General features: G+C 44.5%; 1 protein-coding gene across 1 annotated transcript in view; it reads right to left on the reverse strand.

The window, feature by feature from the left end:
- LOC135574646 (leucine-rich repeat-containing protein 74A-like) overlaps positions 1–13,553 on the reverse strand; it is a 25,114-nt gene extending 11,561 nt beyond the window's left edge. The window contains exons 1-8 of the mRNA XM_065026094.1: positions 13,388–13,553; positions 12,366–12,565; positions 12,002–12,109; positions 3,397–3,490; positions 3,256–3,305; positions 3,006–3,087; positions 1,749–1,834; positions 139–333 (exon numbers count right to left, since the gene is read on the reverse strand). Of these exons, the coding sequence (XP_064882166.1) occupies positions 139–333; positions 1,749–1,834; positions 3,006–3,087; positions 3,256–3,305; positions 3,397–3,490; positions 12,002–12,109; positions 12,366–12,565; positions 13,388–13,553 (981 nt within the window). The remainder of the gene's footprint in view (positions 1–138; positions 334–1,748; positions 1,835–3,005; positions 3,088–3,255; positions 3,306–3,396; positions 3,491–12,001; positions 12,110–12,365; positions 12,566–13,387) is intronic.

Consider the following 13,553-nt stretch of genomic DNA (forward strand, 5'->3'; position numbering starts at 1 on the left):
TCGTCTGAGACTTCATAACACATTTATAACCCCATACATAACACATACGTAACGCATTCATAAGCACCCACACCAGGAAGAGTAGCTGCTGCATGTGCAACAACTAATGAGTATCCTAATAAACTAAACTAAACCCACCCGTAGGATCCTGAGGCTGTCGTTAGCGGCCAGGCCGTTACAGAGCAGAGCGGTGCCCTCGTCTGAGACCCGGTTGTTGCTGAGGTCCAGGTGCACCAGTGTGTTGTTGTGACGTAAGGCCTCCCCCAGAGCCTGCGCCCCGGCACTGCCAAACCCGTTCCAGGACAGGTCCAACTGCTTCAGGGTTACATTCACCTGGAGGAGGGGAAGGGAGGGATGTCTAGTCATTTCTTGTTGGAATATAATGTTCTATCTGTCATTTTGGTCCCCCAAAAAATGTGTTATTCATTTAGAGTTGCTCTTTAGGTTGTCCTTTACAATGTGAGCTATTTCAGATAAAAACACCTTTTAACTTGGTGCTATACTGTACTATCTGCAATCCAATCACACAATGCTGGGTTGTCAATCAAAAGTAATTGTATGTAAGGTGACATTCTTATTGGTTCATGAAAGAGGAAGACAACACCAAAACAGTTCTGAGATCTGGGACTTGAAAAATACTAATTATGTCAAAATTATACAGTACATTTTGCAGATATAACTGTATAGTCGCAAGTCCTTGATTATTTATATCATAGGTTCTGGTCCTCTTTTAAATTACTTATTTTTCACCCTTTTTTTCAGAAGAATGGCAATAACTGTGGTACAGACAGGTAGAGGTGCCTTAGAGCCTGGTTAAGAGATTTAGAGAGGAGGATGGGAAAGGAGGGGAGGAGGATGGGAGAGGAGGGGAGGAGGATGGGAGAGGAGGGTGGATAGGGGACGAGATTTAGAGAGGAGGATGGGAGAGGAGGGGAGGAGGATCGTAGGGTCGATAGGGGAGGGGATTTAGAGAGGAGGATGGGAAAGGAGGGGAGGAGGATGGGAGAGGAGGGTGGATAGGGGAGGGGAGGAGATTTAGAGAGGAGGAGAGAGGAGGGGAGGAGGATGGGAGAGCAGGGTGGATAGGGGAGGGGAGGAGATTTAGAGAGGAGGAGAGAGGAGGGGAGGAGGATGGGAGAGGAGGGTGGATAGGGGAGGGGATTTAGAGAGGAGGATGGGAGAGGAGGGGAGGAGGATGGGAGAGGGAGGGTGGATAGGGGAGAGGAGGAGATTTAGAGAGGAGGATGGGAGAGGCGGGTGGATAGGGGAAGGGAGGAGATTTAGAGAGGAGGGTGGGAGAGGAGGGAGGAGGATGGGAGAGGAGGTGGATAGGGGACGAGATTTAGAGAGGAGGTTGGGAGAGGAGGGTGGATAAGGGAAGGGAGGAGATTTAGAGAGGAGGGTGGGAGAGGAGGGGAGGAGGATCGAGGGTCGATAGGGAGGGGATTTAGAGAGGAGGATGGGAAAGGAGGGGAGGAGGATGGGAGAGGAGCGTGGATAGGGGAGGGGATTTAGAGAGGAGGATGGGAGAGGAGGGTGGTTAGGGGAGGAGGATGGGAGAGGAGGGTGGATAGGGGAGGAGGATGGGAGAGGAGGGTGGATAGGGGAGGAGGATGGGGGAGGAGGGTGGATAGGGGAGGAGATTGTGGCACAGAAGAGGAGTGGACAGAAGAGGAGTGGACAGAAGAGGAGTGGACAGCGGAGGTCAGCGTTTCTATGACTTTTAGTCAGATAATACTAAGACTTACCTTTAGTCCAGCACACAGTGTCACGGCTCCACTCATCCTCAAATGGTTCCAGCTCAGGTCCAGCATCTCCAGGCCCTCGTTATTGGCTGAGAGGAAAGAAAAACGTGCCAATCAACAAATCAGTTGGGGAAAAAAGGGATTTTACAATTGGTCCAGGCAAAAGTGACGAGATGTCATATTCATCAATTATCAGATTGAGTGCTGTTGATCAGAAGTATGGAGAGGAAACATGCACTCACAGGTGTCCCTCGGGACCTGTAATTGGAGTAACACTCCCAATGCATCCCAAATGGCACCCTATTCCCTATGGGCCCTCGTCGTATAGCACCCTATTCCCTATGGGCCCTGGTCAAATGGTACCCTATTCCCTATGGGCCCTGGTCAAATGTAGTACACTAAATAGTGAATAGGGTGCCAGGGCCCATAGGGAATAGGGTGCTATTTGACCAGAGCCCATAGGGAATAGGGTGCCATTTAACCAGGGCCCATAGGGAATAGGGTGCTATTTGACCAGGGCCCATAGGGAATAGGGTGCTATTTGACCAGGGCCCATAGGGAATAGGGTGCTATATGACGAGGGCCCATAGGGAATAGGGTGCCATTTAACCAGGGCCCATAGGGAATAGGGTGCTATTTGACCAGGGCCCATAGGGAATAGGGTGCCATTTAACCAGGGCCAATAGGGAATAGGGTGCTATTTGACCAGGGCCCATAGGGAATAGGGTGCCATTTAACCAGGGCCCATAGGGAATAGGGTGCTATTTGACCAGGGCCCATAGGGAATAGGGTGCCATTTAACCAGGGCCCATAGGGAATAGGGTGCTTTTGACCAGGGCCCATAGGGAATAGGGTGCTATTTGACCAGGGCCCATAGGGAATAGGGTGCTATTTGACCAGGGCCCATAGGGAATAGGGTGCCATTTGGCCAGGGCCCATAGGGAATAGGGTGCTATTTGACCAGGGCCCATAGGGAATAGGGTGCTATTTGACCAGGGCCCATAGGGAATAGGGTGCCATTTGACAGGGACACATCGACGCAGCATAGTGGAAACAAAGACTGTTCTCAGGGCAGGTTGTATCTAGATATGTTGGCGGCGCGTCGTTGACAATTGTAGCATTTTAGCGAACCCTAGCCCTTTTCCAAACCTTAATCTAAATTCTCCTAACCTGCTACGAAAAGTAACTTCTGCTCGTAAACCTGCCCTGAGAACGGTCTTGGTTTCCACTAATGCAATCCAGCCACATCCACCGTCTCACCTAGCATCTGTCCCAGGTGTTCTCCTCCCGTGTCACAGAACTGGTTGTGACTCAGGTCCAGGTCTTTCAGCCTGTAGTTGTTCTGTTGGAGGGGGAAGAGTCATAGGGTTGCACAAATCTGCTAACCCCCAACCACCACCACAAAACAGGGAATTTGTGGAAAGTTACCAGATTTCTACAGTAGCTCTTTGTATGTGTTGCTTGAAACGCCCTCCTGGTGATTTATGACAGATATAAAAAGATAACTTACTGCCAGAGCGTCAGCCAACCTTTTGGCATCAGCGTCGACGAACCCATTTCCTGGTTGAGGAAAGCTTGAATGTTTACATACATGTAGACAACGATTGAACGTGTGTGTATACAGTAGGCCATAGATACAACTATACAGCACCTGATAGGTTGATTGATTTGACGGAGACATTGTCTAACAGCATTTTACAGATGCGTTTAGATCCTGCTGACTGGAGGTGGTTGTTGGAGAGGTTCTGGAAAAAGACAAATTTCCTGTCAGCTACTACACACAGATCGGTCGATTTGGGATTGGGCCGTGGTTTGACGCGTAAAACCAGAGTCACATGTAAATACTCTGTAAGAAGGTCATTGTATTTTTTTACGAAAACTGAAACTAAAATTGGAAAAAATATTTAGTCAAATTAAATCATTTGGAAAAACATTTGAAAAACTACAACTATAATTAAACTATTGTCTTTGACTGCAAAATGGGGGGGGGCACAAATCTAATGGGGTTTTCGACCTGATGAATCTGGCTGGTAAATGCTGCCAGTAGATGTCAATGTTTCAAATAGGCCTAGTTTGTAACCACGTTTCCATCTACAGTTGTTATGCTAGTAAAGTCATACTATATATTTAAATTAGTTGTTATGCTAGTAAAGTCATACTATATATTTAAATTAGTTGTTATGCTAGTAAAGTCATACTATATATTTTACATCAGTTGTTATGCTAGTAAAGTCATACTATATATTTAAATTAGTTGTTATGCTAGTAAAGTCATACTATATATTTTAAATCAGTTGTTATGCTAGTAAAGTTATACTATATATTTTACATCAGCTGTTATGCTAGTAAAGTCATACTATATATTTTACATCAGTTGTTATGCTAGTAAAGTCATACTATATATTTTAAATCAGTTGTTATGCTAGTAAAGTTATACTATATATTTTACATCAGTTGTTATGCTAGTAAAGTCATACTATATATTTAAATCAGTTGTTATGCTAGTAAAGTCATAATATATATTTTACATCAGTTGTTATGCTAGTAAAGTCACACTATATATTTTACATCAGTTGTTATGCTAGTAAAGTCATACTATATATTTTACATCAGTTGTTATGCTAGTAAAGTCAAAGTTATACTATATATTTAAATTAGTTGTTATGCTAGTAAAGTCATACTATATATTTTAAATCAGTTGTTATGCTAGTAAAGTTATACTATATATTTTACATCAGCTGTTATGCTAGTAAAGTCATAATATATATTTTACATCAGTTGTTATGCTAGTAAAGTTATACTATATATTTTACATCAGCTGTGATGGAAACAGGAAGTTTCTGTAAAATTGTTTTTAAAAAAAGATAATTTATTCGTTCGACAGGGTGGGATCTTTTTGTGTCTGTAAAATGAATTATGTGAGAAATGGTAGTGGAAAAGCCTTTCTGCGCAAATATTAATATAATCCCCCTTCTGATGACCAGGTGGCGAATCGCATCTCTGCATGTCTGGCAGACATATCAGTGTGGATGACGGATCACCACCTCAAGCTGAACCTCGGCAAGACGGAGCTGCTCTTCCTCCCGGGGAAGGACTGCCCGTTCCATGATCTCGCCATCACGGTTGACAACTCCATTGTGTCCTCCTCTCAGAGCGCTAAGAACCTGGGCGTGATCCTGGACAACACCCTGTCGTTCTCAAATAACATCAAGGCGGTGGCCCGTTCCTGTAGGTTCATGCTCTACAACATCCGCAGAGTACGACCCTGCCTCACACAGGAAGCGGCGCAGGTCCTAATCCAGGCACTTGTCATCTCCCGTCTGGATTACTGCAACTCGCTGTTGGCTGGGCTCCCTGCCTGTGCCATTAAACCCCTACAACTCATCCAGAACGCCGCAGCCCGTCTGGTGTTCAACCTTCCCAAGTTCTCTCACGTCACCCCGCTCCTCCGCTCTCTCCACTGGCTTCCAGTTGAAGCTCGCATCCGCTACAAGACCATGGTGCTTGCCTACGGAGCTGTGAGGGGAACGGCACCTCAGTACCTCCAGGCTCTGATCAGGCACTACACCCAAACAAGGGCACTGCGTTCATCCACCTCTGGCCTGCTCGCCTCCCTACCACTGAGGAAGTACAGTTCCCGCTCAGCCCAGTCAAAACTGTTCGCTGCTCTGGCCCCCCAATGGTGGAACAAACTCCCTCACGACGCCAGGACAGCGGAGTCAATCACCACCTTCCGGAGACACCTGAAACCCCACCTCTTTAAGGAATACCTAGGATAGGATAAAGTAATCCTTCTCACCCCCCTTAAAAGATTTAGATGCACTATTGTAAAGTGGCTGTTCCACTGGATGTCATAAGGTGAATGCACCAATTTGTAAGTCGCTCTGGATAAGAGCGTCTGCTAAATGACTTAAATGTAAATGTAAGCTGGATCCGGAGTCAGAACAGTATCTGACCATCAATACACACAAGGGGCTATTCAGATTCAATCGCTTGGCCTATGGAATCTCGACAGCTCCAGCGATATTCCAACAAACAATGGATCAGATCTTGGACGGTATAGACCATGTTGTGTGCTTCATGGACGACATCCTCGTGTCAGCACCAACCATTGGAGAGCACCTTGTAGTGCTGGACAAAGTGATGTCAAGACTGGAGAAATACGGAGTGAGAATGAAACGCAGCAAGTGTGAGTTCCTCCAGGACTGGCTGTTCCACTGGATGTCATAAGGTGAATGCACCAATTTGTAAGTCGCTCTGGATAAGAGCGTCTGCTAAATGACTTAAATGTAAACGTAAATAATAACCATCATATCAAAGTAAACTTGGAGTCACGTGGTGACATGGTGTGTGGTCCTCCCACTACGACTCCGGAAACCATGCAATTTATTACGCTACAAATGAAATAAGTTATGATTAGCTTCAAAAGGTTGGTGGAAGTGCACGGTGATCTTGATGCTCCTTTCCAATAAATATTGAGTGTCTGATCCTGGTGACATGATGATCGATTCTTGACTGCCATATGACAAATAAAAATATTCTCACTCTTATCCATAATAATCTCACCATGTAGACTAGCCTACCGCCACAGCCTACCCGTATTGTACACGCGAGCTGTTGGCTCTTATCCTTAATAATCTCACCATGTAGACTAGCCTACCGCCACAGCCTACCCGTATTGTACACGCGAGCTGTTGGCTCTTATCCTTAATAATCTCACCATGTAGACTAGCCTACCGCCACAGCCTATTGGCTAGGGACTAGCCTACCGCCACAGCCTATTGGCTAGGGACTAGGCTACCGCCACAGCCTATTGGCTAGGGACTAGCCTACCGCCACAGCCTATTGGCTAGGGACTAGCCTACCGCCACAGCCTATTGGCTAGGGACTAGCCTACCGCCACAGCCTATTGGCTAGGGACTAGCCTACCGCCACAGCCTATTGGCTAGGGACTAGGCTACCTCCACAGCCTATTGGCTAGGGACTAGGCTACCGCCACAGCCTATTGGCTAGGGACTAGGCTACCGCCACAGCCTATTGGCTAGGGACTAGGCTACCGCCACAGCCTATTGGCTAGGGAATAGGCTACCGCCACAGCCTATTGGCTAGGGACTAGCCTACCGCCACAGCCTATTGGCTAGGGACTAGCCTACCGCCACAGCCTATTGGCTAGGGACTAGCCTACCGCCACAGCCTATTGGCTAGGGACTAGCCTACCGCCACAGCCTATTGGCTAGGGACTAGGCTACCGCCACAGCCTATTGGCTAGGGACTAGGCTACCGCCACAGCCTATTGGCTAGGGACTAGCCTACCGCCACAGCCTATTGGCTAGGGACTAGCCTACCGCCACAGCCTATTGGCTAGGGACTAGGCTACCGCCACAGCCTATTGGCTAGGGACTAGGCTACCGCCACAGCCTATTGGCTAGGGACTAGCCTACCGCCACAGCCTATTGGCTAGGGACTAGGCTACCGCCACAGCCTATTGGCTAGGGACTAGCCTACCGCCACAGCCTATTGGCTAGGGACTAGGCTACCGCCACAGCCTATTGGCTAGGGACTAGCCTACCGCCACAGCCTATTGGCTAGGGACTAGCCTACCGCCACAGCCTATTGGCTAGGGACTAGCCTACCGCCACAGCCTATTGGCTAGGGACTAGGCTACCGCCACAGCCTATTGGCTAGGGACTAGGCTACCGCCACAGCCTATTGGCTAGGGACTAGCCTACCGCCACAGCCTATTGGCTAGGGACTAGGCTACTTCCCAAGACCAGAGGACATTTGCCATTTAACAAATCGATCGACTTGAAAATACGATGGAAACGCGTTCACTTTACATTTTTATTTTGTGTGAACTATTGGATATAAAAGCGATGTCAATTTACTGTCATTACGACCAGGAATACAACTTTCCCCACGCAGATCTTTTGTTCAGACCTTCCACCCTGGACATGCAATCTTATCCCAGAGGCCGACCGACCCAAAACAGTGTGGTCGCTGCAGGAGAGGCTGACGGAGCGGCCTAAGGGTCAGACTCAGAAGGCGAGCACACCATCCACCGCTTCCGAGTATATTACTCGCCAATGTCCAATCTCTAGTTAACAAGGTGGACCGAAATTAAGGCATGAGTTGTCTTCCAGAGAGACATCAGAGATTGTAACATTCTCTGTTTCACTGAAACATGGCTCACTCAGGAAATATTGTCAGATTCGGTACAGCCACCCGCTTTCAACACGCATCACGCCGACAGAAACAAATATCTCTCTGGTAAGAAGAAGGGTGGGGTGTATGCCTTATGATTAACAACTCATGGTGTAATCAAAACATACAGGAACTCAAGTCCTTTTGTTCACCTGACCTAGAATTCCTTACAATCAAATGCCAACCGCAATATCTTCTAAGAGAATTCTCATCGATAATAGTCACAGCCGTGTATATCCCCCCCGCAAGCAGATACCTCGTCGGCCCTGAAATAACTGGACTATGTAAACTGGAAACCACATATCCTGAGGCTGCATTTATTGTAGCTGGGGATTTTAACAAAGCTAACCTGCGAACAAGACTTCCTAAATTCTATCAGCATATCGAATGCATGACACGAGCTGGTAGCATTCTGGATCATTGCTACTAGAACTTCTGCGATGCATACAAAGCCCTCCCCCGCCCTGCCTTCGGAAAATCTGACCATGACTCCATTTTGTTGCTCCCAGCCTATACACAGAAACCAAAACAGGAAACGCCCATGCTCAGGTCAATACAACGCTGTTCTGACCAATCGGATTCCATGCTTCAAGATTGCTTCGATCACGTGGACTGGGATATGTTCCAGATAGTCTCAGACAACAACATTGATGTATTCGCTGACTCGGTGAGCGAGTTTACTAGCAATGCATCGGAGATGTCGTACCCACTGTGACTATTAAATCCTTGCCGAACCAGAAACCGTGGATTGATGGCAGCATTCGTGTAAAACTGAAAGTGCGAACCATCGCTTTTAATCAGGGCAAGGCGACCGGAAACATGACCGAATACAAACAGTGCAGCTATTCCCTCTGCAAGGCAATCAAACAAGCAAAGCGTCAGTATAGAGACAAAGTAGAGTCGCAATTCAATGGATTAAACACGTATGTGGCAGGGTCTACAGTCAATCACGGATTACAAACAGAAAACCAGCCTCGTTGCGGACATTTACATCTTGCTCCCAGACAAATTAAACAACTTCTTTGCTCGAGGACAATACGGTGCCATTGACATGGCCCGCTACCAAAGCCTGTGGGCTCTCCTTCTCCGTGGCAAACGTAAGTAAAACATTTAAACGTGGTAACCCTCGCAAGGCTGCTGGCCCAGATGGCATCCCTAGCCGCGTCCTCAGAACATGCGCAGACCAGCTGGCTGGTGTGTTTACGGACATATTCAATCAATCCCTGTCCCACTCTGTTGTCCCCACATGTTTCAAGATGGCCACCATTGTTCCTGTTCCCAAGAAAGCTTAGGTAACTGAACCAAATGACTGCCGTCCCATTGCAATGACTTCTGTCATCATGAAGTGCTTTGAGAGACTAGTCTAACACCATAGTAACTCCAAACTCGTCATTAAGCTCGAGACCCTGGGTCTCGACCCCGCCCTGTACAACTGGGTCCTGGACTTTCTGACGGGCCGCCTCCAGCTGGTGAAGGTAGGAAACAACATCTCCACCCCGCTGATCCTCAACACTGGGGCCCCACAAGGGTGTGTTCTCAGCCCTCTTACTGCATAGTCGGAAGTAGAATCACAAACATTTTGCTACACTCGCATTAACATCTGCTAAACGTGTGTATGACACAACAGTGTTAGGCCTGATCACTGACAACGATGAGACAGCCTATAGGGAGGAGGTCAGAGACCTGACCATGTGATGCAAGGACAATAACCTCCTATCCCTCAACGTGATCAAAACTAAGGAGATGATTGTGGACGACAGGAAAAAGACGACCGAGCACACCCCCATTCTCATCGATGGGGCTGCAGTGGAGCAGGTTGAGAGCTTCAAGTTCCTTGGCGTCCAGATCAACAACAAACTAACATGGTCCAAGCTATAGGTCTACAACACATTAATAAATAGTACTGAAATAGCCCTGCTATAGGTCTACAATACATTAATAAATAGTACTGCAGTACCCCTGCTATAGGTCTACAACACATTAATAAATAGTACTGCAGTACCCCTGCTATAGGTCTACAACATTAATAAATAGTACTGAAATAACCCTGCTATAGGTCTACAACACATTAATAAATAGTACTGCAGTACCCCTGCTATAGATCTACAACACATTAATAAATAGTACTGCAGTACCCCTGCTATAGGTCTACAACACATTAATAAATAGTACTGAAATACCCCTGCTATAGGTCTACAACACATTAATAAATAGTACTACAGTACCCCTGCTATAGGTCTACAGCACATTAATAAATAGTACTGCAGTACCCCTGCTATAGGTCTACAACACATTAATAAATAGTACTGCAGTACCCCTGCTATAGGTCTACAACACATTAATAAATAGTACTGCAGTACCCCTGCTATAGGTCTACAACACATTAATAAATAGTACTGAAATACCCCTGCTATAGGTCTACAACACATTAATAAATAGTACTGCAGTACCCCTGCTATAGGTCTACAACATTAATAAATAGTACTGGAATACCCCTGCTATAGGTCTACAACACATTAATAAATAGTACTGAAATACCCCTGCTATAGGTCTACAATACATTAATAAATAGTACTGAAATACCCCTGCTATAGGTCTACAACATATGCATTGCTCCTAGCCTCCTATCCATAATCTAGAACTGAAGCTAAATAATATAAAAACGAAATAGATATGTTTTTATAGAACTGAAACTGAATTAAAACGAGTAAATCAAGTCTGAAAACGAACTGTAACTAAACTGAATTCCTAATAAAAATCTAAAAACGAATATAAATCAAAACGAATAGGAAATCACAAAACTCAAGTAACCTTGCTCTGATGTTATGGCTCTGGCATTGGTAACCTAGGCTATGTCACCCTCTGGTGGAAGAAATTATTTAACACTGGTAGAAACCAGAGACGTATAAACTGCATGACCAAAGGTGTGTGGACACCTGCTCGTCTAACATCTCATTCCAAAATCATGGGCATTAATATGGAGTTGGTCCCCCCTTTGCTGCTATAACAGACTCCACTCTTCTGGGAAGGCTTACCCATAAAGATAACCATACAATACTATTCTATAATACTATTCTGTAATACTATTCTATAATACTATTCTTTAATACTATGATACTATTCTATAATACTATTCTTTAATACTATAATACTATTCTATAATACTATTCTATAATACTATAATACTATTCTATAATACTATTCTATAATAATATAATACTATTCTATAATACTATAATACTATTCTATAATACTATTCTATAATACTATAATACTATCCTATAATACTATAATACTATTCTATAATACTATTCTTTAATAATATAATACTATTCTATAATACTATTCTATAATACTATAATACTATGCTATAATACTATAATACTATTCTATAATCCTATTCTTTAATAATATAATACTATTCTATAATACTATTCTTTAATAATATAATACTATTCTATAATACTATTCTTTAATAATATAATACTATTCTATAATACTATAATACTATTCTATAATACTATTCTTTAATAATATAATACTATTCTATAATACTATTCTGTAATACTATTCTATAATACTATTCTATAATACTATTCTATAATACTATAATACTATTGTATAATAATATTCTATAATACTATTCTTTAATAGTATTCTATAATACTATAATACTATTCTATAATACTATTATATAATACTATAATACTATTCTATAATACTATTCTTTAATACTATAATACTATTCTATAATACTATAATACTATTGTATAATAATATTCTATAATACTATTCTTTAATAGTATTCTATAATACTATAATACTATTCTTTAATAGTATTCTATAATACTATAATACTATTATATAATACTATTCTATAATACTATTATATAATACTATAATACTATTCTATAATACTATTATATAATACCATTCTATAATACTATAATACTATAATACTATTATATAATACTATAATACTATTCTATAATACTATTCTATAATACTATAATACTATTCTATAATACTATTCTATAATACTATTCTATACGTACTAGACTCTGAATAGTAAAGTTCTCCTTGAACATCTCCATGAGGTAGCCAGTCCCCTCAGCCAGAAGGTAGTTGTCCTTCAGCTCCAGGTTACTGATCTGCACATCGCTCTATATGGCAACACATACAGATACAACCAAGTTATCTACTGTATCTCCCTACAGTCAACATACCACCAACCCTCGATGAGCATAACAAGAGATCTCTGCAGCACTAAAATTATAACTCTGCTATACAGATAGATGGTCGGTATATGTCGGTGTATGTCAAGTATTTTTGAGGCCTAGGCTTGAAAGTATCAAAATGAAACGACAGTTTCCCCCTCTCTTTATCCCAACCCCATGGTGAAGGGTTCATTCTACTCACCAGGAGGGTGATGGCCAGGGCTTTAGCCCCCAGCGGTCCCAGGCCATGATGGTTGAGGTCCAGGGTGCTCTGCTCGTTGAGGTCCAGGGTGGTGGAGGCTAGCTGACGGAGGACGTAGGAGCAGGGGATCACAGCCGTCAGACGACAGGCCACCAGGTAGAGCTCTGTAGGGGAGACCAGCCTGTCTCTCCTAACCAGCTCTGGAGGATGAGAGGAGAGGAAACAAGAGGAAATGGAGGGGGAGGGAAGAGAGGAGAGGAGAAGGGAGGGAGGGGAAAGGAAAGCAGAGGAGAGGGAGGAGAGGAGAAGGGGACAGGAGAGGTGAGGAAAGGAGAGGAAATTAAATGAGGAGGAGAGGAGAGGAAAAGAGAGGAAAGGAAAGGAGAGGGGGAGGTGAGAAGAGGAGAGGAGAGGAGAGGAGAGGAGAGGAGAGGAGAGGAGAGGAGAGGAGAGGAGAGGAGAGGAGAGAAAAAGAGAGGAAAGGAAAGAAGGAGAGAAGGAGAGAGTGAGAGGAGAGGAGAAGTGGGAGAGGAGGAGGAAGGGAGGAAAGGAGAGGAGGGAGAGGAGGGACAGGCAAGGAGAGGAAAGGAAAGGAGGAGAGGAAAGGAGAGGAGAGGAAAGGAGGAGAAAAGGAGGGGGAGGAGAGAAAAGGAAAGGAAAGGAGAGGAGAGGGGGAGATGAGAAGAGAGGAGAGGAGATGGTTACTGGACCAAAGGCAGACATGGAGAATCTCTGAAAAGCTATTAAAAAGTCACATTTGATGTACTGTGGTGTTTTGAAAATGTAAAAATGTATGTACTGTAGTGTTTGGTGAAATACACATACACTCACTCACACAAACACACTCACACATCTCCCTCCCTCCCACCCTCTTTCTCTCTCTCTCACACACACACACACACACACACACACACACACACACACACACACACACACACACACACACACACACACACACACACACACACACACACACACACACACACACACACACACACACACACAAACAGCTCCAGTAGTACCATCAGCCTCCAAGTCTGTGTCCCACTCGTCCCCACTGTCAGGCTGCTCTGCTGGGGTTGAGTCTGGGCTCTCCTCCTGGCCCAGACCATCCAAAACCTTGTCCGTCTCCTCCTCCCTGTTCTCTGGGGCCGGTAGAGCCAGCACCTCCCCCTCGCTCTGAGACAT

The sequence above is a fragment of the Oncorhynchus nerka genome, linkage group LG13, assembly GCF_034236695.1.
Source record: "Oncorhynchus nerka isolate Pitt River linkage group LG13, Oner_Uvic_2.0, whole genome shotgun sequence".
In the NCBI taxonomy this organism is placed as follows: Eukaryota; Metazoa; Chordata; class Actinopteri; order Salmoniformes; family Salmonidae; genus Oncorhynchus; species Oncorhynchus nerka.